The following is a 26406-nucleotide window of genomic DNA, read 5'->3' on the forward strand; positions in this document are numbered from 1 at the left end:
AGCGCTGACCCTGGGTAGTAGGGTTAAGAGAGCTGTCCCTGGGTAGTAGGGCTAAGAGAACTGTCTCTGGGTAGTAGGGCTAAGAGAGCTGTCCCTGGGTAGTAGGGCTAAGAGAGCTGTCCCTAAGTAGTAGGGCTAAGAGAGCTGTCCCTGGGTAGCAGGGCTAAGAGAGCTGTCTCTGGGTAGTAGGGATAAGAGAGCTGTCTCTGGGTAGTAGGGTTAAGACAGCTGTCTCTGGGTAGTAGGGATAAGAGAGCTGTCCCTGGGTAGTAGGGCTAAAAGAGCTGTACCTGGGTAGCAGGGCTATAAAAGAGCTGTCCCTGGGCAATAGGGCTATAAGAGAGCTGTCCCAGGGTAGTAAAGCTATAACAGAGCTGTGCCTGCATAGTAGAGCTAAGAGAGCTGTGCCTTGGAAGTAGGGCTAAAAGTGCTGTTTCTGGGTAGTAGGACCATGAAAGCTGTCCATGGTCAGTAGGGCTAAGAGCGCTGACCCTGGGAAGTAGGGCTAAGAGAGCTGTCCCTGAGTAGTAGGGCTAAGAGAGCTGTCTCTGGGTACTAGGGCTAAGACAGCTGTCTCTGGGTAGTAGGGCTAAGACAGCTGTCTCTGGGTAGTAGGGCTAAGACAGCTGTCTCTGGGAAGTAGGGCTAAAAGTGCTGCTTCTGGGTAGTAGGACCATAAAAGCTGTCCATGGGCAGTAGGGCTAAGAGCGCTGACCCTGGGTAGTAGGGTTAAGAGAGCTGTCCCTGGGTAGTAGGGCTAAGAGAGCTGTCCCTGGGTAGTAGGGCTAAGAGAGCTGTCCCTGAGTAGTAAGGCTAAGAGAGCTGTCTCTGGGTAGTAGGGCTAAGACAGCTGTCTCTGGGTAGTAGGGCTAAGACAGCTGTCTCTGGGAAGTAGGGCTAAAAGTGCTGCTTCTGGGTAGTAGGACCATAAAAGCTGTCCATGGGCAGTAGGGCTAAGAGCGCTGACCCTGGGTAGTGGGGTTAAGAGAGCTGTCCCTGGGTAGTAGGGCTAAGAGAGCTGTCCCTGGGTAGTAGGGCTAAGAGAGCTGTCCCTGAGTAGTAAGGCTAAGAGAGCTGTCTCTGGGTAGTAGGGCTAAGACAGCTGTCTCTGGGTAGTAGGGCTAAGACAGCTGTCTCTGGGAAGTAGGGCTAAAAGTGCTGCTTCTGGGTAGTAGGACCATAAAAGCTGTCCATGGGCAGTAGGGCTAAGAGCGCTGACCCTGGGTAGTAGGGTTAAGAGAGCTGTCCCTGGGTAGTAGGGCTAAGAGAACTGTCTCTGGGTAGTAGGGCTAAGAGAGCTGTCCCTGGGTAGTAGGGCTAAGAGAGCTGTCCCTAAGTAGTAGGGCTAAGAGAGCTGTCCCTGGGTAGCAGGGCTAAGAGAGCTGTCTCTGGGTAGTAGGGACAAGAGAGCTGTCTCTGGGTAGTAGGGTTAAGACAGCTGTCTCTGGGTAGTAGGGATAAGAGAGCTGTCCCTGGGTAGTAGGGCTAAAAGAGCTGTACCTGGGTAGTAGGGCTATAAGAGAGCTGTCCCTGGGCAATAGGGCTATAAGAGAGCTGTCCCAGGGTAGTAAAGCTATAACAGAGCTGTGCCTGCATAGTAGGGCTAAGAGAGCTGTGCCTTGGAAGTAGGGCTAAAAGTGCTGTTTCTGGGTAGTAGGACCATGAAAGCTGTCCATGGGCAGTAGGGCTAAGAGCGCTGACCCTGAGAAGTAGGGCTAAGAGAGCTGTCCCTGAGTAGTAGGGCTAAGAGAGCTGTCTCTGGGTACTAGGGCTAAGACAGCTGTCTCTGGGGAGTAAGGCTAAGACAGCTGTCTCTGGGAAGTAGGGCTAAAAGTGCTGTTTCTGGGTAGTAGGACCATGAAAGCTGTAGGGCTAAGAGCGTTGACCCTGGGTAGTAGGGTTAAGAGTGCTGTCCCTGGGTAGTAGAGCTAAGAGAACTGTCTCTGGGTAGTAGGGCTAAGAGAGCTGTCCCTGAGTAGTAGGGCTAAGACAGCTGTCCCTGGGTAGTAGGGCTAAGAGAGCTGTCTCTGGGTAGTAGGGCTAAGACAGCTGTCTCTGGGTAGTAGGGATAAGAGAGCTGTCCCTGGGAAGTAGGGCTAAGAGAACTGTCTCTGGGTAGTAGGGCTAAGAGAGCTGTCCCTGGGTAGTAGGGCTAAGAGAGCTGTCCCTGAGTAGTAAGGCAAAGAGAGCTGTCCCTGGGTAGTAGTGCTAAGAGAGCTGTCCCTGGGTAGTAGGGCTAAGAGAGCTGTCCCTGAGTAGTAGGGCTAAGAGAGCTGTCCCTGGGTAGTAGGGCTAAGACAGCTGTCTCTGGGTAGTAGGGATAAGAGAGCTGTCTCTGGGTAGTAGGGCTAAGAGAGCTGTCTCTTGGTAGTAGAGCTAAAAGAGCTGTGCCAAACCTCAGAGTTCACCGATTGTACAGGCTGACTGCTATCACTGTATTCACCAATTGCATAGGCTGACTGCTTTCACTGCATTCACCGTATGTGCAGGCTGACTGCTATCACTACATTCACCGATTGTACAGGCTGACTGCTATCACTGCATTCACCGTATGTGCAGGCTGACTGCTATCACTACATTCACCGATTGTACAGGCTGACTGCTATCACTGCATTCACCAATTTTACAGGCTGACTGCTATCACTTCATTCACCGATTGTACAGGCTGACTGCTATCACTGCATTTGCCGTTTGTACAGGCTGACTGCTATCACTACATTCACCGATTGTACAGGCTGACTGCTATCACTACATTCACCGATTGTACAGGCTGACTTCTATCACTACATTCTCCGATTGTACAGGCTGACTGCTATCACTGCATTCACCGTATGTGCAGGCTGACTGCTATCACTGCATTTACCGTTTGTGTAGGCTGACTGCTATCACTACATTCACCGATTGTACAGGCTGACTGCTATCACTGTATTCACCGTTGGTGCAGGCTGACTGCCATCACTGCATTCACCGTTTGTGCAGGCTGACTGCTATCACTGCATTTACCGATTGTACAGGCTGACTGCTATCACTGCATTCACTGATTGTACAGGCTGACTGCTATCACTTCATTCACCGATTGTACAGGCTGACTGCTATCACTGCATTTGCCGTTTGTACAGGCTGACTGCTATCACTACATTCACCGATTGTACAGGCTGACTGCTATCACTACATTCACCGATTGTACAGGCTGACTGCTATCACTACATTCACCGATTGTACAGGCTAACTGCTATCACTTCATTCACCGATTGTACAGGCTGACTGCTATCACTGTATTTACCGTTTGTACAGGCTGACTGCTATCATTACATTCACCGATTGTACAGGCTGAATGCTATCACTGCATTCACCGATTGTACAGGCTGACTGCTATCACTACATTCACCAATTTTACAGGCTGACTGCTATCACTTCATTCACCGATTGTACAGGCTGACTGCTATCACTGCATTTACCGTTTGTACAGGCTGACTGCTATCACTACATTCACCGATTGTACAGGCTGACTGCTATCACTACATTCACCGATTGTACAGGCTGACTGCTATCACTACATTCACCGATTGTACAGGCTAACTGCTATCACTTCATTCACCGATTGTACAGGCTGACTGCTATCACTGCATTTACCGTTTGTACAGGCTGACTGCTATCATTACATTCACTGATTGTACAGGCTGAATGCTATCACTGCATTCACCGATTGTACAGGCTGACTGCTATCACTACATTCACCAATTGTACAGGCTGACTGCTATCACTGCATTCACTGTTTGTGCAGGCTGACTCCTATCACTACATACACCGATTGTGCAGGCTGACTGCTATCACTGCATTCACCGATTGTGCAGGCTGACTGCTATCACTGCATTCACCGTATGTGGAGGCTGACTGCTATCATTGCATTCACCATATGTGCAGGCTGACTGCTATCACTACATTCACCGATTGAACAGGCTGACTGCTATCACTGCATTTAAGTGTTTGCACAGGCTGACTGCTATCACTGCATTCACCGTATGTGCAGGCTGTCTGCTATCACTACATTCACCGTTTGTACAGGCTGACTGCTATCACTGCATTCACCAATTGTACAGGCTGACTGCTATCACTGCATTCACCGATTGTACAGGCTGACTGCTATCACTGCATTTACCATTTGTGCAGGCTGACTGCTATCACTGCATTCACCGATTGTACAGGCTGACTGCTATCACTACATTCACCGATTGTACAGGCTGACTGCTATCACTACATTCACCGATTGTACAGGCTGACTGCTATCACTACATTCACCTTATGTGCAGGCTGACTGCTATCACTGCATTCACCGATTGTATAGGCTGACTTCTATCACTACATTCACCGTTTGTGCAGGCTGACTGCTATCACTACATTCACCGATTGTACAGGCTGACTGCTATCACTACATTCACCGATTGTACAGGCTGACTGCTATCACTGCATTCACCGTTTGTGCAGGCTGACTGCGTGCAGGCTGACTGCTATAACTGCATTCACCGTATGTGCAGGCTGACTGCTATCACTACATTCACCGATTGTACAGGCTGACTGCTATCACTACATTCACCGATTGTACAGGCTGACTTCTATCACTACATTCTCCGATTGTACAGGCTGACTGCTATCACTGCATTCACCGTATGTGCAGGCTGACTGCTATCACTGCATTTACCGTTTGTGTAGGCTGACTGCTATCACTACATTCACCGATTGTACAGGCTGACTGCTATCACTGTATTCACCGTTGGTGCAGGCTGACTGCCATCACTGCATTCACCGTTTGTGCAGGCTGACTGCTATCACTGCATTTACCGATTGTACAGGCTGACTGCTATCACTGCATTCACTGATTGTACAGGCTGACTGCTGTCACTGCATTCACCATATGTGCAGGCTGACTGCTATCACTGCATTCACCGATTGTGCAGGCTCACTGCTATCACTACATTCACTGATTGTACAGGCTGACTGCTATCACTGCATTCACCGTTGGTGCAGGCTGACTGCTATCACTGCATTCACCGTTGGTGCAGACTGACTGCTATCACTGTATTCACTATTTGTACAGGCTGACTGCTGTCACTGCATTAACCGTTTGTACAGGCTGACTGCTATTACTACATTCACCGATTGTACAGGCTGACTGCTATCACTGCATTCACCGTTTGTGCAGGCTGACTGCTATCACTACATTCACCGATTGTACAGGCTGACTGCTATCACTACATTCACCGATTGTACAGGCTGACTGCTATCACTACATTCACCGTTTGTACAGGCTAACTGCTATCACTACATTCACCGATTGTACAGGCTGACTGCTATCACTGCATTCACCATTTGTGCAGGCTGACTGCTATCACTGCATTCACCGTATGTGCAGGTTGACTGCTATCACTGCATTCACCGATTGTACAGGCTGACTGCTATCACTGCATTTACTGATTGTACAGGCTGACTGCTATCACTACATTCACCCTATGTGCAGGCTGACTGCTATCACTGCATTCACCATTTGTGCAGGCTGACTGCTATCACTGCATTCACCGATTGTACAGGCTGACTGCTATCACTGCATTCACTGATTGTACAGGCTGACTGCTATCACTGCATCCACCGATTGTATTGTATTGACTTCGCGGGCCACGGAGAATGACATGGTGGGCCATATTTGGCCCACGGGCCTTGAGTTTAACACCTCTGGTCTAAATGGATCCTGGACAATGGGATAAGGAGTAGTGATGAGCGAGTATGTTTTGTTAACCCTTTCTCCGAGTATGCTCGGCCGAGCACCGAGTGTTTATAGCGTGCTCGGGCTTTAAGTTTTCGTTGCTCCGTGAAATGATTTGCGACTGTTTGACAGATTTAATGCATGTGAGGAATGCCTGTTTTTCCAGCATTCCTCACATGTATTAAATCTGTCAAACAGTTGCAAATCATGTTCACGGAGTGACGAAAACTTAAAGCCCGAGCACGCTATAAATACTCGGTGCTCGGCCGAGCATACTCGGCGAAAGAGTTAACAAAACTTACTCGCTCATCACTAATAAGGAGAGACTTTCCTAAAATACGTTTTTGGAAAATCTTTCCTGATCCCAATCGTTTCATCTCTTAAGATGACTCTAATGCTTAGAATTTTGGTAAGAAAATTGGGATATTAAAAATTAAAGGGAAACGTTCACTGGATTTTTTTCATTTAAACTGAGTAGCTCCTCAGATTGGTGATCCTCCACTGATTCTGGAACAGTTTTTCTTTTTCTTCTGTGCCCCTCAATTCCAAAGTTACGGTATGTCCCCCAGTAATGGTGCAAATTTTCCCTTTAACCAACTGGGTGTATACCACGGAACTTCTCTGTGGTCCTTTTGCTTTTTGCCCTCTGAAGCTGGCCAATCAAAACATGGCCACACACACAGAGAAGTTCTGTGTTATAAGCTCAGTTGGTTGAAGGGAAAATTTGCTTCTTTATTACTAGGGATAATAACGTTGGAACAGAGGAGCATAGAAAAAAAAGAAAAACTGTTCCAGAATCAGTGGTTAAGTGATTATTGGAAGAAGTACTCAGGTGGTTAAATAAAAAATCCAGTTATTACTCCTCTTTAAAGGGGTTCTCCACTTGTTACAATCCATACATGTTAGAAAGGTGTCATGACAACAAATAAATCACAAAACGACCTACTGGGAGATCAGTTTTAATCTATGGGAAATTCTGGTAGTAAGTGTTTAATTTTACTGAAGCACCACCTCTGGAGAAACCAGACATTACACAATGTTTACTCATATCCTTGGGTTGTCACTGTAATACAGTTCAAGTACTGCACAACAGTTTGTAAAAGCTGTCCACTCTGGTCAAGATATGAAGACATCTGTTAGGCTCACCTGAGATGGATCCTCCAAGCCAAAGTTCCAGGTGGGCACACGGGCCATGGGCGAGGGGTGGAGCAGGCAGGTGACGCATGCGGGAGACAAGTAGAAGAGGTAATGGAAATCACAGGTTGACAGGAGACCTCCTGGAGATTGCAGACAGGTAGCAGAGGTACTGCAGACAGGCAGAAGAGGTACTGGAAGCTGCAGGAAGACAGAAGATGTCCTAAGACCACAGACAGGACTCCGGAATGCTAAAGTCTTAACACCAAGACAGGTGTATGTCTTGGTGAGCTTTAAATAGGCCCAGGCAGATGATCACGTGGGATCATGCCGGGCCATCTTCTAAGCCCAAAATGGTGGACAACAGAGTCTAACGGACTGGGGTGTGGGAAGCAAAGCCCGGATCTGGGACAGGTGCGTAACATCATCCCTTTATTACCTCAATTTCCCAACAAGTTACAGTATATGAAAAAAAAATTATAGATTGGACAATCGCTTTAAGTAACTATGCACTGCCAAAGGTGAACTTATATATTAAGTTTTCCTTAATTGAAGGACATTTCTGGAGATACTCAACTGATATAACACCTCATACAGAAGTCATAAAACATTGAGAAACTGGAATAACGACAGGGACGCTAGATGAAAGGCAAATCTTAGCTCATTCAGTCATCATTGAGAGAACATTATCTCTGCTTACTATCCTCTGTATCTGAGCTCTCAGAGAAATGTCACTGATCTTGATGGTGGTGACTGGCGATGATTATCTCCTCAGTTCCCTCTATAGGGTGTCATAGATGGCTCAGTAGTTTTCTTTTTGCTATCTTCTTTGCCCTATTGTATGTTTTCAGCTTCTTTTCCTTTTTTTACTATGACTCCCGTCATTTTTATCACATGGAATTTTTTCTGTTTTTCTTGTAGCAAGAAAAGTTGGGCGATATCTGTTTCTCTCTGAGATATGTGCCCACAGCAGGGAAACTTACTGTGATTGTCTTGGAGGCCAAGAATCTGAAAAAGATGGACGTAGGAGGACTTTCAGGTATGTTGAAACAAATCGGTATAAAGAAACTCATTTTATAACGAAAACCTTCACAGTCCATCAAAGAATTATAATGTGATCAATGATGCTGTGATTGATCTGTTACGACAGATCCAAAGGGTCAAGGACAGACCCTCATTGACTTTAAAGGGGTTGTCCCATCTTGTCCCACCGCTCTCTCCATTGATTTGTATCGGAATTCTGTAAATTACTGGCCACTCTCTCAGCAGTTTTCAGAAATCCTATACACGTGACTAAAGAGAACCATGAAACTGTAGCTGCCTTTCCATCTTGACGATGATTGATGGGACCCTTTTCTGGAGAATGGTGTAGATCCCATCAGTGGAACTTCCATCTATCGGACATTTATGCCATGTCCTATGGATAACCTCCTAAAAAACTGACATAATACATATCACGATAACAAATTTATTTTACAATTGATTCTTCGTAACATTTTCTTTAATTTTTTTTTATTAGATCCATATGTAAAAATTCATTTGATGCAAAATGGCAAGAGGCTCAAAAAGAAAAAGACAACTATTAAGAAAAATACCCTGAATCCCTATTATAATGAGTCTTTCAGTTTTGAAGTTCCTTTTGAACAAATCCAGGTGAGTCATCATGTTGTGCAAAAAGAGCATTTCACTGACTTACCACCTGAAAGTGCACGTAGATATTCAGCAATATGAATGTGCAGCATTATCTTGGTCTTTGTAACATGTGAAATTTTAAGGTTGTATTATGTTTTATTCTCGCATGTCACTATATTCTATATGCAGTTGGGATCTCTTATCATTGAGAAGGTGGCATGTTTAGACTCGGACTCATTTTGATAATAATGTTCATGGTCTATGCCGAATTTAAGAAGGAGAAATGTAATTGATCCCTGTCCACTTGGTCAAGACCATCGAGGGCTCCCACTAACTTTTCTTCACTTTGTGGGTCTCACATAGCATGTATCTATGTTCAGTGATAAAGGCACCCATCAGACGTGGACACTCGCTCACAGGATCTTAGTAGTTGGGTTTATTTAGTCTTTTCATGGCAGTATTACATGGATATAAAGTGGCACACTGATGACACAGTCAACAGACTGATTATTCAACTATTATCTAGCTTTCAAGAAGGAGGTCTACATATAATGGTTTGCTCATGGATGTTCACAGTCCTTACGTGGACCACTAAGCCCCTGGTCTGGGTGGCTACACGGGACCCAAGCGTTGGTGCAGCTGGCAGGATTGATATGTGGGAAGCAAAGATGATACACCTTCAGGAGTCATGGGATGATTGCAGTGAAGTCAGTAGGGCAGCAGGGATAGAAGGAGGAGAAGAGCACAAGAGGAGGAGAGTAACACACTAAAATGTAGAACAACAATTCGAAGACATAGGCGTGTGCCCTAGCGAGCCTTAAAAGGCCTAGGGAGATGTCGTCACATGCCGGGCAACCTGGAGCAGAACAGGAGGCAGCGGACCGAAGCAAAGGGAGCAAATCCTGGCCCCGGGACAAGTGTGTATCACTATAATCTGATGAATGTTAGAGTAAGGAAGAGGTCAATGTCTTCAGGCCTTCTAAATCTCATAAGGTGTGGTAGCTCTCACAGGAACATATTGAAACAAAGAACCCTTGAGTGGTATGAGTAACCTTAGTGGACATAGGGAGTGTATTTTACTGATAATTTGCTTTTATGTATGAACCGCCTACATTTATGTATAGAACACCTATATTCATGAAGGCCATAAAATATATGGACACTCCGACAACCCCCTGGAGATTATTGGAAATCACATGCCTGTGTATTTCTTCTGTTCTCATCAGCCGAAAGCTGCATCACTGAAACTTCTAGGTTGGAGTTAGGACTGCTCCAAGATGAATGTTTATGCACAGAAAGTTAAGTTTAATAACATCAAAGTCTCAATATTAGATGACCACCAAGCACTTTGTTGCTTGGTTCTCTTATGTTTTAAAATACATGAACCATTCCTGAGTAAACTGAGCAACATAGTGTCCAAAACCAATGTTCCCTTTAGATGGAAGTAAGAGACTTTGAATCTCAAACCATGATTTAGGTCCAGTGTCAGACTGGGGTGCCAAGGGACCACGAGTAAAATCAACTCCAGGGCCCCCACTTTTCAGCTACATGCAAATATGACTTTACCCTTATGCACAAATTTCTATAGCAATAAACTGAGTTGATTGTTAAATTAATAAGATTCTGCATCACTGAATAGTGAATCAAGTGTATTGTGCCAAGTACTGCTCATATAAGAGGATGGTGGCCCACTCCTGCATGGGGGATTCTCTTGTTCTCCTGTGGGCCAGTCCAAGCCTGTTTGGGGCTATGATTCTTGTGGAATTAAAAAGTGGAAGGCAGTATAGTGTAAAGCCTCATGCCTTATGTTTATTGAAGTAGTATTGAGTTGTGTCTTTATGATCGGTATCACGTTGGTGGGCCAAACTAGATCTGTCCTATATGACCACGGTAAAAAATACTCAGCACTCTTGTACTGGTATACAAAAATTAGAAATAGTACCAATTCAGCTCACCACTCCTGAGTTAGAGATAAGTATCTCAGGAAACTTCCAGGGTAGACCATCTATGGTTTGTGTGTGGTGCATGGAGTATGCACTGGTCTGGCTTCCAGGTCAAATAGTGCTGAATGGTACTAAAGGGGATGTTCTCCAGCACCAAAGGAAAGTAGTTAAAACTTAATCATATAGGATAAAAAAAATGGCATATGTGCTCATATTAAAAAAAATTCATAATGGTAAACGGGTTTCGTGTTAAAAAAAACATAATCATAACTGATGTTGATGAATAGCTATAATTAAAGAGGTTGTCCACTACTTTAGGTCACCAATGTCTGATCAGTGAGGGATTCGACACGCAGCACCCCCGCCTATCAGGTGTTGGCAGCAGACGGAACTGCTCAGTTATGGAGCTGCACAACACAACTCCACCTACTGTATAGTGGTCGCATCCGGGTACAGCACATCTGCCCCCTATTCAAATCAATAGGGGCGGATGCCAGTACCTGCTGTGACCATTATTCTGTCAATGAACTGTGCTGTGCAGGTCCATAACTGAGCAGTAGCGACCGACACCAAGACCAGCTGATCAGTGGGGATGACAGTTGTCGCATTCCCATCAATCAGACATTGATGACCTCTCCTAAGGATACGTCATCAATGTTAAAGTAGTGGACAACCTCTTTAAGGGTTTTTCTACCCAAAACGCATAAGGATTATGTATTTTTTTAACATTCTGCCATTTTTTTATCCTATATGATTAAAGGCCAAGTTCCTTTTGGTTCTGGAGAACATCACCTATTGGACCATTGAGGACTCTTGCACTTGGTCTGGAGTGCCGAGTTCCCTTTTAGGTCCTGTATGACCAGTCATAAGTCATAGGTGGGGTTTTGTTATAGAATTTGCATAGGATCCAGGATTTCCGATGAGAACACATTGACCCACCCAGATATTAGTGATACTGCAGCATCCTTTATTTCTGCATTTCTTGTCCCAACGTCTTGATAATTTCAAATATCTATATTTTTGTTTCGCAGAAAGTGCAGGTGGTTCTTACAGTACTTGATTATGACAAGTTGGGCAAAAACGAAGCTATCGGGAAGATCTTCGTGGGCTGCAATGCTACAGGGACTGAGCTCCGTCACTGGTCCGATATGTTAGCTAATCCCAGGAGGCCTATCGCTCAGTGGCATACTCTACAACCGGAGGAGGAGGTGGATGGCGTCCTTGGAATGAAGACTTCATGATGTCACTTGCTGAGTGTGAATGAGTGGGAGTGTCTGCGGGCGCTGGGTGGTACTTGTGCTCCACGCGCTGCTGTGTGTATATACTTGTTCAAAGCTGTAGCTGTGACATAGCTTTGAGAAACCTCCTGTTTCGTGGTTATTTGTAAATGACTAAAATATTTATATGACTTGGCCAAGAGGCAGTATCCTTTTTCAAAATATCTCAGCTGGTTTAGTATGAAAACTAAAAAAAAAAATACTTGAACTGATAATTAAAAAAACAAAAAAAAAAGTATTTTATTATACGTTATAACGCGTAGGGAATTCCTATATGCATTTTTACAACAAAAAAAAAAATATTTGCAATGCTTGGATTTTAGATACTATATTTGTAGTTTGACCAGTATAGCATTAGAGACTTTGCCTTAAAATTCATATAGGTGAAGTAAAGAAGGTGAGAAGAGCACGTGCATGGCACTTAGCTATAATTATTCAAGCAAATTAGGGATAGCTGACATGTGAACCATGGTGATGGCAAGAAATCATTTCTTAAGACTTTTTATTTTGTGCTGCCAAGTTACGGAAAAAATAATAGCTACATAAAAAAATTGCTTCCTAAAAGGAATTGGTGGCTAAAAGAAGATACAATTTTTTTTTTTCACTTTCTTGCTCAGCAAGAGTTTTTGATGGGGAGAGGAATTTTGCAAAGGGCCAAAAGCAAGAGTTAATAGTAAATATAAATATTATATATATATATATATATATATATATATATATATATATATATATATATATATCTTTGCCACCAATGAAAGACTAGCTTTGTCTCTGCCATTAAAATAAAAAATTAACTTTGCAATTACTTAATTTAGTGTCTGGGGGACTATAATTGAGTACATTAAAGGGGTTGTGTGAAATACAAATTCATTTTCATCCTAATCAATATCTTATTTTCTAATATACATTAATAAAAAATTCCCTATCCTTCCCTAACTAACTGCTTTTCTTTTTTTTTACAACTTCCTTTTTGATGGCACTTCATCTGAAAATCCTAGTGCATGCTGGGATACTCAAACAAAGCATCATCATTGGGCAGAGGGTGTGGTCACTGCCGTATCGTCTTCCCCCTCTCTGAAACGAAGCGTCATCAGTGACCTTCGTTTCAGGGGTTGGGCTAGTCCCTGCACAATGTGCACTGTGCAAAGTGAACAATGCCAGTGCGCTTGCTCTCTGGCTCAGATCAGTAGTAATGAACTGGAAACTGAGCGCACTGCCAGTGTGCGTTGTAAGATGAATACCCTGCTTGCAGAGACCAGCGCTGCCCCCGGAAGTGACATCACTGGGACTAGCCCAATCCTTGATATGAAGGTCACTGATGATGCTTTGTTTCAGGGAGGGGCAAGGGCTGACTCTGCCCCTGATGACTCTTCGTTTGAGTATGCCAGCATGCACTCGGATTGTCAGACAAAGGATCATCAAAAAAGAAGGTCTAAAAAAAAAACAACGTATTTAAGGAAGGATAGGGAATTTTTAAGTAAAGTGAACTAGACAATAGATTAGATTATGACATTAAATGGATAGGGATTTAAGAGGAAAATTCATTTGTATTTCGAACTACACCTTTTAAGTAAATGTATAGCAGTTGTCATAGAAAATTCTATTTGCTACACAATAGATTGCGGTTCCGCTCTTCACAGACTGGATTTCCAATAAGTAGTGTAAAAAAAGAAAAAAATCAATTCTGCATTTGAACAGCACTTTAGGTTTTAAAGGATATGGACACAGTCATGGGCATTTTTTTACTTAAATGCATGTATTTTGGGGTAAAAAATATTTTTTAATATGATTTAATTAAAGGGAATCTATCAGCAGGTGTTTGTTATGTAATCTGAGAGTAGCATGATGTAGGGGCTGAGAACCTGACTCCAGTGATGTGTCACTTACTAAGACGTGTGTTGCTGTTTCAATAAAATCAGTGTTTTATCAGCAGGAAATGATCACTAAAACACTAGGGATCTCAAGCTTCCTGGTGCAACCACACCCCCAGCAGTGATTAGCAGCTTCCTGTCAATGTACATTGTACACAGAAAGCTTCCAATCAGTGGTGTGGGTGGGGTTACACAGGGCTCAGAATTTTGAGCTCTGCTAGATCCACAGCAGAGAAAACTGTGATTATATCGCAACTACTGAGCACAGCAAATTAAGTGACACATCACTGGAATCAGGGTCCCTGTCCCTACATTATATGCTGCTGTCAGATTACATAACAAAAACCTGCTAATAGATTCCCTTTAATCAAATCTTATTCCAAAAATTATTTTAGCCTAAAATACATGCATTTAAGTAAAAAAAAAATTCCGATATCCTTTAAAACCTAAAGTGGAATTGTGCATTATGATGAGCTAGTGGACTGTAAAGGGCTTATATACTGTTCTTGCACAGGGACCCTTTTCTGTCTGCGTCCGCCTGTGTAAGGACTGTCCATTGAGTCGTAGGGGAGCCCTAATAAATGGAGGTTGTTATTGTAATAGAACCTCTTTAAAAAAAATCTTGAGATAATAAGTAGTTGATCAAGAACATGTATTAATTTTTTATCATCCCACAGCAGAAAAATGCATCCTTCTCCATTGTTTCATCTTCTTTCAAATATTTAGCAAAAAAGCAATAAAATGATTACAACCGAATCATACACATTATACTATACACTCCATTTTTAATCATCTTGAAGAACTTTATTTGTAGCCAAACAAATTTACTCCACCTGACATATTATTAGGACAAAAAAAGCTACGGTCCAAGTCATGCCCCCCAAAAAATGAAAACTCAGTTTGGATTATAGATTGAACCTTCAAAAGCTTCTTCCTTCTAAGTCAATATTGCTTTGGGGGTGGGGAAATACCTAATTTCTATAATTAGAATGAATCTGTCAGGAGATTTTCGCTATATAATTGGAGAGAAGCATGATATAGGGTCAGAAACCCTGATTCCAGTGGTGTGTCACTTACTAGGCTGTGTTTTGCTGTTTCAATAAAGTCAATGTTTTATCAGCAGGAGATTATTAGGACAGGACTAGGTGCCTCATGCCTCCTAGTCCAATTACATCTATCAACAGGAGATTATAAATACAGGACTAGGTGTCTCGTGCTTCCTAGTCTTATTACATTTACAGGAGATTATCACTACAGGCAGGGGTGGATTAAGAGTAGCAAGGGCCCCGGGCAGTTTAGAAGGCACGGGCCCCCCACCCCACACACACAAACACCTGATGTATCACGTGACATGTCACATGATCCCCTGTGATAGATCATGTGATAGTTCACGTGAAATTAATTTGGCACAATATTAATTATAATAATTTTTTTTAGGCTGTGTGCCCACTACGCGTTTTTTAAGCGTTTCCGCAGCGGCAATTCCGCTGCAGAAACACTTAAAAAACGCATGGTAGAAGGTCTGCCATGTTCCCCAATGATAATCTGCATGTGCTGTGCACATGCTGCGGAAATTTCCGCTGCGGATTATCATTGTGGAAAAATCCGCAGCACTAACAATTATTTTGCGGAAGCGCGGCGTTTTCGCCGCCATTGACTTGCATTGGAACACATGGAATCCGCATCACTGCATCTGTAGATGCGGAATCCATGCGTTTCAATGTGCGGATGGTACCCGGGTGTGGAGGACAGGAGACTCTCCTCCGGACCCGGGTACCATAGAACCTGTAAAAAAAAGAATTAAATAAATATTATACTTACCTTCTGATGGCCCCCGGTGTCTTTATCCGATGCGTCCTGGCTTGCAGGCAGCTCGCGATGGTCTGAAAAGGACCTGCCATGACGTCATTTAGTCATGTGACGGGTCACGCGACCGCTGACGTGGGCAGGCCATCAGAAGGTGGTTGCATGGATTTATATAGTGTGACTAAGTTGTCAAGCACTTTCCAAGTGATGCTAAAATCGCTTGGAAAGCGCTTGTCAACCCGCATGTGGAAATGCATGTGAAGAACGCTTCAGATCCGCATGTCCCTGGCAGGAAAAACGCATTTACAATCCGCATGTACAATCCGCATGTACAATCCGCATGCGTTTTTTCTGCCAGGGAGATGCAGAAACTCTCAAAAAAAATCCGGAGCATTTCTGCATCGTGGGCACATAGCCTTACATTAATTGTATGACTCAATATTGAGCACACGTAGCCATCTATACACAGCGGGAGGCGGCACGGACACAGCGGGAGGCCGCACAGAGCCATCTAGACACAGCGGGAGGACGCACGGACCCATCTAGACACAGCGGGAGGCCGCACGGAGCCATCTAGACACAGCGGGAGGCGGCACGGAGCCATCTAGACACAGCGGGAGGCGGCACGGAGCCATCTAGACACAGCGGGAGGACACACGGACCCATCTAGATACAGCGGGAGGCCGCACGGAGCCATCTAGACACAGCGGGAGGCCGCACGGAGCCATCTAGACACAGCGGGAGGCCGCACGGAGCCATCTATACACAGCGGGAGGACGCACGGACCCATCTAGACACAGCGGGAGGCCGCACGGAGCCATCTAGACACAGCGGGAGGCCGCACGGAGCCACCTAGACACAGCGGGAGGCCGCACGGAGCCACCTAGACACAGCGGGAGGCCGCACGGAGCCACCTAGACACAGCGGGAGGCCGCACGGAGCCACCTAGACACAGCGGGAGGCCGCAAGGAGCCATCTAGACACAGCGGGAGGCCGCACAGAGCCATCTAGACACAGCGGGAGGCCGCACGGCCCCCCCCTCCAGAGACAGCGGGAGGTCGCACGGCGCCATCTATACTCAGCAGGAGGCCGCACGCAGTCAGGCACACAAACATATACATACACGCATAAACACATTTGAAACACAAAAATACATATAAACAGACATCACACAATGATATCTGTCTATACATACATACACATACACACACACTCTCTCACACACACACTCACCATCCCCCGGCTCCAGTCCACCTGGCTCCTGCTTCTCTCCGGTGGTAAGTAGCAGTGCAGGCCAGGCGCGCACAGCGTGACAACACAGCTAGGAGACACGGCCGCGCACAGGGCCGTGTCTCCTAGCAGTAACGCGGCCGGGCCAGCACACAGGGAAGTTAACTGCTGCAGTGCTGGCCGAAGAAGAAGTAGCGTCCGTGCACCGCTGCTGGGGGAGTGGTCCGGGGTCCCCCCTCCCGCCACTGTCTGCCGGTATGTGCCGCGCGGCCACACATATAATGAGGGCAATCCGGCCATAGCCCCCCTGGAGCCCCGGGCCCCCTGGAGACCCGAGGCTCCGGGCGGTAGCCCGGATTGCCCTCATTATAATCCGCCTATGACTACAGGTCTAGGTGTCTTATGCCTCCTAGTCCAATCATGACTATCAACAGGAGATTATCACTACAAGACTAGGTGTCTTGTGCCTCCTAGTCCAATTACATTTATCAACAGGAGATAACTACAAGACTAGGTGTCCGTTGCCCGCTAGTCCAATCACATCTATCAACAGAAGATTATCACTACAGGACTAGGTGTCTCGTGCCCGCTAGTCCAATCACGTCTATCAACTGGAGATTATCACTACAGGACTAGGTGTCTCATGCCTCCTAGTCCAATCACGTCTATCAACTGGAGATTATCACTACAAGACTAGGTGTCCCGTGCCTCCTAGTCCAATTACATCTACAGGAGATTATCACTACAAGACTAGGTGTCTTGTGCCTCCTAGTCCAATTACATTTATCAACAGGAGATTATAACTACAAGACTAGGTGTCTCGTGCCCACTAGTCCAATCACGTCTATCAACTGGAGATTATCACTATGGGACTACGTGTCTCATGCCTCCTAGTCCTATTGTAGTGAGCTGGCAGGCTCTGGCTGTTCTGTGATCATTGAAATAGAGTCTGTTACAGAAGTGATTACGCAGGTTGATGTTGCCACCTTGTGGCCAGAGGCTTCACCTGCGCAGGGTGTGATGACAGAGAAAAAGACTGAGCCTCCTGTGTCCCGCCCTAGAGAGTCACGTGACCAAAGTGGGAAGCAGAAAAAAGCGCGCGAAGAGTCTGCTGTGGTCTGTGAAAAGAGCCAGGATGGTGTGCAGGCCCTCGTGTGTGGCGCAGGAGAGACTCTCAACGGGATTTCTTTTACCTGACACCATATCCTCGGGGCCTTCCCCAGCTTCTGCACTGCTGAAGGACTCAGCTGTTATACTCCCTGCTACTGGAGTGTGGACTACATAAGGGAATCCACAAGAGCTACTACCCGGATCAGAGAGACTGTAAGCGGGACCTCTGGCGAGAGGCCGAAGTGTCCCTTCCTTTCTTTCCGCGAATTCTGCTGTTCCTGTTTTTTTTTTTCGTCTGGGACGCCCTCCTGCAAAGACAGACAGGCCTGCGACGGGGGACACATCCTTCTGGAGTAAAGGACTGGTAACGTGTGAGTAGGGACAGCGAGGGTCAGCTTATCAGTACACGTTATTACTGTGCATATTTACGGTTGTCATTTATTGTTTTTCTTTGCTGTGTTAGAAATGTATCCGAGTAAAGATACGGTTATCAAGATAGAGTCTGTGTGTGGGGATCTTGCTGGGCCAGATTATAGATACCAATGCGCGGCCTTGCCCGCGGTCACTTCATCTGGCGTAGTCGGCAGGATCTGTGACCAACAGGATTCCCACCCAGGCCATGTGTACAGTCAGAAACCCCCGCCGGTGTTTATTGTGAATCAGGTCAGGAAATTTGGCGGACGAAACTACCCTGTACCAGAGTGGGCGGAACAAGTCCGGATACTGGGGGAAATGTATAATATTGACCCTAAGACCTTGGCAGAAATGGCGGTACTGACGCTAGAGGGGGAGGCATGGATGACAGTCAGACTGGAGACGGTCAGGGGCCAGCGTACAGTAGATGATTTGGTGCGGGTGCTGGAGAACACCTATGGGCCGACCACATACCAGGGAACACTGCGACACATGTTCTTTAGACGGACGCAGCTTGAATGGGAGGATATTCCCCAATATGCGAACGCCCTTCAGGTACTCCTTGAACAAACCTGTGGAAAAGGGGAGCAACTAGCTGGTATGGCTTCTCGTGACCTGGTACTGAGAGACCAATTTGTAATAGGACTGAGAGACCAGTATCTTAACCGCACGTTACAGGACTTGATCCGGATGATGCCGGCTCTTACTTTTGCTGAAGTCAAACAGGAAGCCATAGAACGTTCAAGGGGACCCGTCATGGATGTGGGGATTCAAGGTGCTGCATGCAGATCCATATCTGACATTAAAAATCCGAACAGTGACACGGAAGACCTGAAACAGATGGTAGCAGACTTACAGAGACAGATATTACAGTTAACATTAGACCGACAGGGAGACCAGCGAAGACAGCCTAGTCGTCCCGTGGGACAGTGTTGGTCATGCGGTGATCCTCGCCATAGGGCAAATGGTTGTCCTCAACACTTCCCTCCGCAACAACCTCCGTCGCACTAACGAACAAACCCTCAGTCACCCCAGCGAAGGGAATTTCGATCAGACCAGCGAATGGAACCCCAGCCATATCCACAAGCAGAGCTACCACGCCGAGCCTCACCACAATGGCCACCGTTAAACTAGACACCCCTGCAGCTGAGGCTCGCGCAGCAGGGGAGGCCAAGGAGAGGGGTGTGGAAAAACAGTGCCGATGGCGGAGTGCTCTTGCCTTGAATAGCCCGACACTTGAAGTTGTCCTGGAAGGAATTGCCGTACAGGGACTGATGGACACCGGGTCACAAGTGACCACGATCTCTGAACAGTTTTACGAAAATTACCTCAAACCAAGAACTGCTCGTGACCCAGACACCGCCATTAAGATTATTGCGGCTAATAATCTACCCATTCCAGTGACCGGAGTTGCTTGGATGGACACAAAGGCCTGCGGACAGGACTTAGGGAAACGAGGGATCGTCATCGTCAAGGAAGGTTTCGGCTCCGAGACCCCAGTGATAGTTGGAATGAACATCTTGAAAGACCTGGATCTTATGCTGTTGACAAGAAAAGGACCCAAATACTGGCAGAAAGTCACCAAATATAAGCCGACTCGTCTGGCGTTCCAGCGCGTAATCCGGACCGTTGGACTTCAACAGATGGCAGAGGAACAACTACCCCTAGCCGCCATTACGGTGCCACGCCGTACCCGGATTACTTTGCCCGCTGAAAAAGAGACAGTCATTTCCTTACCCCTTAACACCCACCGACAACTTGAGGGGGTTGAAGTGTTGATCGAGCCGAGGACCCCAAGTGGGGGTAAGCTAAACCCACTAGTTGCTCGCACTCTAGTCGTCGTGAGGAACGGGAGAGTCCCTGTCAGGCTAAACAACACCGCAGACGTAGGCCTAGCCCTTGAAGCCGGCACTCAACTTGCCCGGGTATATGCTCTACCCACGAAAGTGAATCCCATTGGGCCCCTAGAATTCACCCCGTCTACAGAAGGCGACTGGACGGTAACCGTCTCAGCCATAAACGCTCAAGTAGATGATGAAGACATTGGGCGAAAACTACGGGAAAAAGTGCAGGGCGAAGACAGCGGCAGCATCCGAACTTTGCACCGTAATATGTTGCGCCCCTGCCGTTCCCAGCCTGACTCCCCTACTGTGATACCTAGAGAGATGGATATCACTAATACTGTCGGAGACACTGACCCCGGGGATGTAGAGACTGAATGCATGCCTACCGCTGTCCGTCCGACTGACACACTTGAACCAATTACCTCCTCTACTGACATGTCGACTGGGAAAGAGAGTGGGGTGACTGATAGGAGAGAGGGGATCCAACCCGTTAGGCGGACAACGAGGACCACTGCAGGGGTACCTCCAGGGCAGTCCTACAGAGACCAATATGTGTGGCCCTCTTCCCAGCCGCCCCCTGTCACATCCACAGCCATCGCCGCCCTGGAGCCGGTCGTTGACAGGGACTGCCAACCTTTGAGTGGGGGGGCGTGTAGTGAGCTGGCAGGCTCTGGCTGTTCTGTGATCATTGAAACAGAGTCTGTTACAGAAGTGATTACGCAGGTTGATGTTGCCACCTTGTGGCCAGAGGCAGCACCTGCGCAGGGTGTGATGACAGAGAAAAAGACTGTGCCTCCTGTGTCCCGCCCTAGAGAGTCACGTGACCAAAGTGGGAAGCAGAAAAAAGTGCGCGAAGAGTCTGCTGTGGTCTGTGAAAAGAGCCAGGACGGTGTGCAGGCCCTCGTGTGTGGCGCAGGAGAGACTCTCAACGTGATTTCTTCTATCTGACACCATATCCTCGGAGCCTTCCCCAGCTTCTGCACTGCTGAAGGACTCAGCTGTTATACTCCCTGCTACTGGAGTGTGGACTACATAAGGGGACCCACCAGAGCTTCTACCCGAATCAGAGAGACTGTAAGCGGGACCTCTGGCGAGAGGCCGAAGTATCCCTTCCTTTCTTTCCGTAAATTCTGCTGTTCCTGTTTTTTTTTTTCGTCTGGGACGCCCTCCTGCAAAGACAGACAGGCCTGCGACGGGGGACACATCCTTCTGGAGTAAAGGACTGGTAACGTGTGAGTAGGGACAGTGAGGGTCAGCTTATCAGTACACGTTATTACTGTGCATATTTACGGTTGTCATTTATTGTTTTTCTTTGCTGTGTTAAAAATGTATACGAGTAAAGATACGGTTATCAAGATAGAGTCTGTGTGTGGGGATCTTGCTGGGCCAGATCATAGATACCAATGCGCGGCCTTGCCCGCGGTCACTTCACTATCACGACTATCAACTGGACATTATCACTACAAGACTAGGTGTCTCGTGCCTCCTAGTCCAATCACGACTATCAACTGGAGATTATCACTACAAGACTAGGTGTCTCGTGCCTCCTAGTCCAATCACGACTATCAACTGGAGATTATCACTACAGGACTAGGTGTATCGTGCCTCCTAGTCCAATTACATCTACAGGAGATTATCACTACAGGACTAGGTGTCCAGTGCCTCCTAGTCCAATTACATCTACAGGAGATTATAATTACAGGACTAGGTGTCCCGTGCCTCCTAGTCCAATTACGTCTACACCAGATTATCACTACAGGACTAGGTGTCTCGTGCCTCCTAGTCTAATAACATCTACACCAGATTATCACTACAGGACTAGGTGTCTCGTGCCTCCTAGTCCAATCAAGTCCATCAACAGAAGATTACCACTACAGCACTAGGTATTTTGTGCCCCTTAGTCCAATCACATCTTTACTACTGATTAGCAGCTTTCTGCTACCAAACAGTGTACACAGAAATCTGCCAGCTGTGGGCAGGGTTATACAGAGCTCAGCATACAGAGCTCAGCATTCAGAGCTCTACTAGATCTGCAGCAGAGAAAACTGTGATTCTATCACAGCTGCTGCACCCAAAAAACTAAGTGACTCATCGCTAGAATCAGGGTCTCAGCCCCTACATCATGCTGCTGTCAGATTACATAGCAAAAAAACTTGCTGACAGATGCCCTTCAAAGAAGGGGTATTGTGCCCAAGTGTGTATTTTGGAGCAACTTTATGGTACGTAGCCTTGGCAGTCCTACAAAATGTAATTCTTGTAAAAACGACAACTCCAGTTTAAAAAAAAGGTTTCGCCAAAACTTAGTTTCATCAGGAGATTTAGCTGACTTATGGATTTATGGTATATAGACATTTTCTTAAGTTTACACATTCCCTTCTGTCAGCAGGAAACTTGTATACAAACTATAATATCCATTTAAATGAACTAACGGAATAAATGCAGGGATTTAGCCTATTGTTATTTTTACTTCTGAAAACACTTTATACTGTACCTGCTACTCACTGCCACTAACAATAGTGCTATTAATTAAAGGAGAGAAATCGATACAAGGTTTGACGTCAAGAGAGAAAGGATTATGCCTCTTTCTACAGCTGTCAAGGGTCTCGTTGTTGGGGGTGTCACTACAATAAATACATTACTACATGAACGTAAAGGAAAGTTTATTCGCTTCCAGATGACTGATTGTGACAATCAACATTCTATTCTGTTTTTTTCTTTTCTTTTACTGTCAATGGAAAAATAGGACTGTACAGAAACAGTCAAGCACAATATGTTTGAAAGCAGGGAATCTTTACAATGGTCGAGTCCCCACTTGTTGCCTTAGTTACTAAAATGTGCAGATCTTTAAGTGCAAAAAAATATATATACATAGATATGCTTTGTACCTATATAGCGGATTTTTGCTCTTCTTGATCTCTTTTTCATGTGACTCCTTTAGATTGTAAGCTCATAAGCAGGGCTGCCATCTGAAATATCTGAGCCCCATACAGAAAAAAAGATCAGGACCCCTGAAGGTGCCCATACACCAGAGATAGTTGTTGGCCAAATGACCAAAAGACAATGGAGCCCAAAATTGAATCCAGTATTCTAAAGCCCGCCATACACATTAGATGACGGTCGGCCAAAAATTGGTTTGGCCAACCGTTCGGCCAACTATCTCGTCTGACTGCCAACTATCTCATCCAGCTGCCATCTATCTCGTCTGGCTGCCATCTATCTCGTCCGGCTGCCATCTATCTCGTCCGGCTGCCATCTATCTCGTCCGGCTGCCATCTATCTCATCCAGCTGCCATCTATCTCATCCAGCTGCCATCTATCTCGTCCGGCTGCCATCTATCTCGACCGACTCTCCCATACACAGGAATACTTGCTCTGCTGAGAGCTCCTATGTCCTTCATAAGAAAGCCACTGCGAGACATCACTAGAGGGCAACTTATATCTAGAGAACAAAAGGATCAGCAGATCGAAATTGGACATGACAGATCCTTAACTCCAATTAATTGTCCATAGCTCCCATACACATTAGACCGGTTAGGCCACCATTAGTCTGATGTGCTATAATTAGGTTGGACTAATGAGATAAAACTATGTTTGTCATTATTTTATGTGCCTTGGCAGCAGCCGCCTGGCATTGATCAGTAAAGTTGAGTTAGTTATTCATCAATACGTCCAAGTGTTTTTCGGTGGTTTTACCATTAAGTTTCATGACTTTATATTTATCTAAGTTAAACATCAATTGCCATTTCTCATCCAAAGCATCCATCTTCCCCTAATCCCTTTGTAGTATTACATTATCCTCCTCTATGGAGATGCCCTCATGCACACGAGATGGTTTATCGGCCCCACCGAAATAAGTGAGCTTTGTCGACTGTTTCCATGGAAAATAAAAAAAGTCCTCTTTTTCGAATTGTGGACAATCCCATTTAAATTGGCCTTATTTTATCTATAGGGTCGGTCTATTTAACTATTTGATATGATAGAAATGTGCATTTTCTGTGGGATGACAGGTAAGATAACCTGATAAGAGAAGGTTTGCCCCTTTTTTCACCGGGCCTCTGACAGCAATAGCACCTGTAGTGCCCAGATGGCGGCCCTGCTCCGATGGGCAGGGACATCCATACCTCATATTTCAGGTATACAGTATATTGACTGTGATTTTGCTTGTACTGTTCTCTCTGTACATTTGGAGATTTGAGTACCAAGTCATTGTTCTTTTGCCAAGATCAAACATTTGCTATATAGGACCAAGTTGTACACAAAATGTTGACTTGCTGTTCATTCCGTGTTTTGCTTCGATGTAGAATATTATTTTAAAAAGATTGCATTTATCGGTACAGAAAGTGTAGTGTTTCTGTGTGCACTGTCTCCCGATCCACAATATCTGTAAAAACCTATCTACCTATTCAACGTATTGCTCAAACACCATTTTTCAAAAAAAAAAGGAAAATTACAAAAACTAATGCAGGACCTGAGAAGGTGGCATGTGGCATCAAAAACACTTCCCATGGAGTGCCCCAAAAATGAGCACAGATGTCCACTTTTGGGCAGTCCTGTCCATTTCTGGGTATGCCCAATTTTTTTTATTGACATTTCAGGAAAATTCAGGACAACTATCTTTAGGGCCTTTGCTTGAAATAGCAAAATCTAAGCGGCCGATACATCAAAGTGCAGAAAACTAATGTAAAACTCTTTGCGGAGTTGCAACATTTTTGTGCAACACCAATTTGGCGACTTGTCGTTTTCACGCCAGTTCCGCCAAAATGGGTGGAGTTGGGGTGGTTTGGGGCATGGCTACACCCGCCAGTCAAATTAATCAATAAGTGGTGGCTTTTCTTACACCAGAAATGTTACACTAGTCCATGACTGGAGTGACATTTCTGGCGACGTCACTGATAAGGTGCGGCAAATTTGTTATTTCTGCATGCCGGTCTTAATGAATCAGAGCCAAACAGTTTTGCCTGAAGTCTTCTTTTATGAGCCTGGCCTCCATTAATGTATCCCAAATTTGGTAGTCATTGACATCACTTAAAATTTATTGAACCCTCCCTTCCCACCGAGCAAGTTGAGTGGTCTACAATCTTGAAGTAACTCAATTTACGCTACTGAGCTTCTTCCACAAACTTTGCACTCACGAAGAAAAAACTTTAAAATCATGGATTTGTGCCATATTGTTGGCACAAAAGGTCCATACGATTGGTTGGTTCATCCATGCCCATCCATAAACGACCATCGATTCATAAATTGGAAATATACGTTGTGATTTTAGACATTGATACATTTTGTGTACAGAATTCTGTGGACCAAATTCTTCTCTATTTTGATACTTTAGTACTACATTTTGTGATGATGATATTGTGACACTCCTTTACAAGTTGTCTTACTTATGGATATTCCCTTATTTGTGGCTTTGTTTTTACTAATTTTACTTTGGCACTTGTTTTATGTTTCTCTTCACTCTTTTTCCCATTTAGCCCTTCACAATAAAATAATCGCTTTGGGGGAGGGTGGGGGATTGATTTTCTTCTGCTCTTGTCACGGGTGGCACCAGTTCCTACAACCCTTGGCCATCCATTAAAAAAAAAGTTAATTTTTCTTGTACAAACCTCTTGAAAATCTCAGAAATACACAGCTGCCTAGCATTGTTCGTATAAGTTTCTGGAATTAATTCATCCGCAAAACACTCCAATCCACCTGATCTTGTGGCACTGATGCCAGCAGTGCAGAATATATTACATTTCCTAATCAAAGACTCTGTGGTTCAAACACGGAGTTTAAAATGTTTTATGTTCAGTGTTCTTACTTTGTCAATGGCTTCCTATACGCTCTCCAGCTGAAGGCCATGTGTTACAAGTGATTGGCCAAATCATAATATAATGCGTATGCCAACAGAAGGAATCATTCCTGCATCAAGTGGACCACTGTGGATGAATCAACCAGAGATTTTTGACCCATCTCTCCTTTCTGTGGTTTTCTTGGAATCCTTCTGTTTTAGCAGTAAAACTGTACTTTATAAAGGTTCCCTTTTGAACATATTTTAATATCAATGTATTTGAATGACGCGTTGTCTGTTAATGAATAAATGAAAGCTATATATTTAAAATATGGTCTCCCATTTTTGTGCCATGCTGACACCATTATATGACTTGTATCCAGCATTTTTCACCAGATTTCCCCCTCTGCAGGCTCTGTCTCTAATTTCCAGTTGCCTCTGAGCTAGTGGGTGGAGATTTGCTGCTATAATATCTCCCATAAACAGTGCACAGAACATGAGGGATTTCTGCTCTCCTGTTTCCATGTAGCACATGCTCAGAAGCAGCATGGAGAACATTATACAACAGTACTGAGCAGTGCAGCTGTGAATCCTGTTCTTTTTCACTCTTCTTTTCA

The 26406-nt window shown here is 45.3% G+C and overlaps 1 protein-coding gene across 4 annotated transcripts in view; it reads left to right on the plus strand.

Moving 5' to 3' along the window:
- The window catches only part of SYT5 (synaptotagmin 5), a 432097-nt gene extending 405978 nt beyond the window's left edge, over positions 1–26119 (plus strand). For all 4 annotated transcript variants that reach the window (XM_073656362.1, XM_073656363.1, XM_073656364.1 and 1 more), the window contains exons 7-9: positions 7814–7931; positions 8412–8545; positions 11499–26119. In XM_073656362.1, the coding sequence (XP_073512463.1) occupies positions 7814–7931; positions 8412–8545; positions 11499–11708 (462 nt within the window). In that variant the 3' untranslated portion in view covers positions 11709–26119. The remainder of the gene's footprint in view (positions 1–7813; positions 7932–8411; positions 8546–11498) is intronic.
- Positions 26120–26406: the final 287 nt, after the last annotated feature.

Source organism: Phyllobates terribilis, unplaced genomic scaffold (assembly GCF_046119375.1).
Source record: "Phyllobates terribilis strain yellow unplaced genomic scaffold, ASM4611937v1 Scaffold_12__6_contigs__length_324123572, whole genome shotgun sequence".
NCBI lineage: Eukaryota > Metazoa > Chordata > Amphibia > Anura > Dendrobatidae > Phyllobates > Phyllobates terribilis.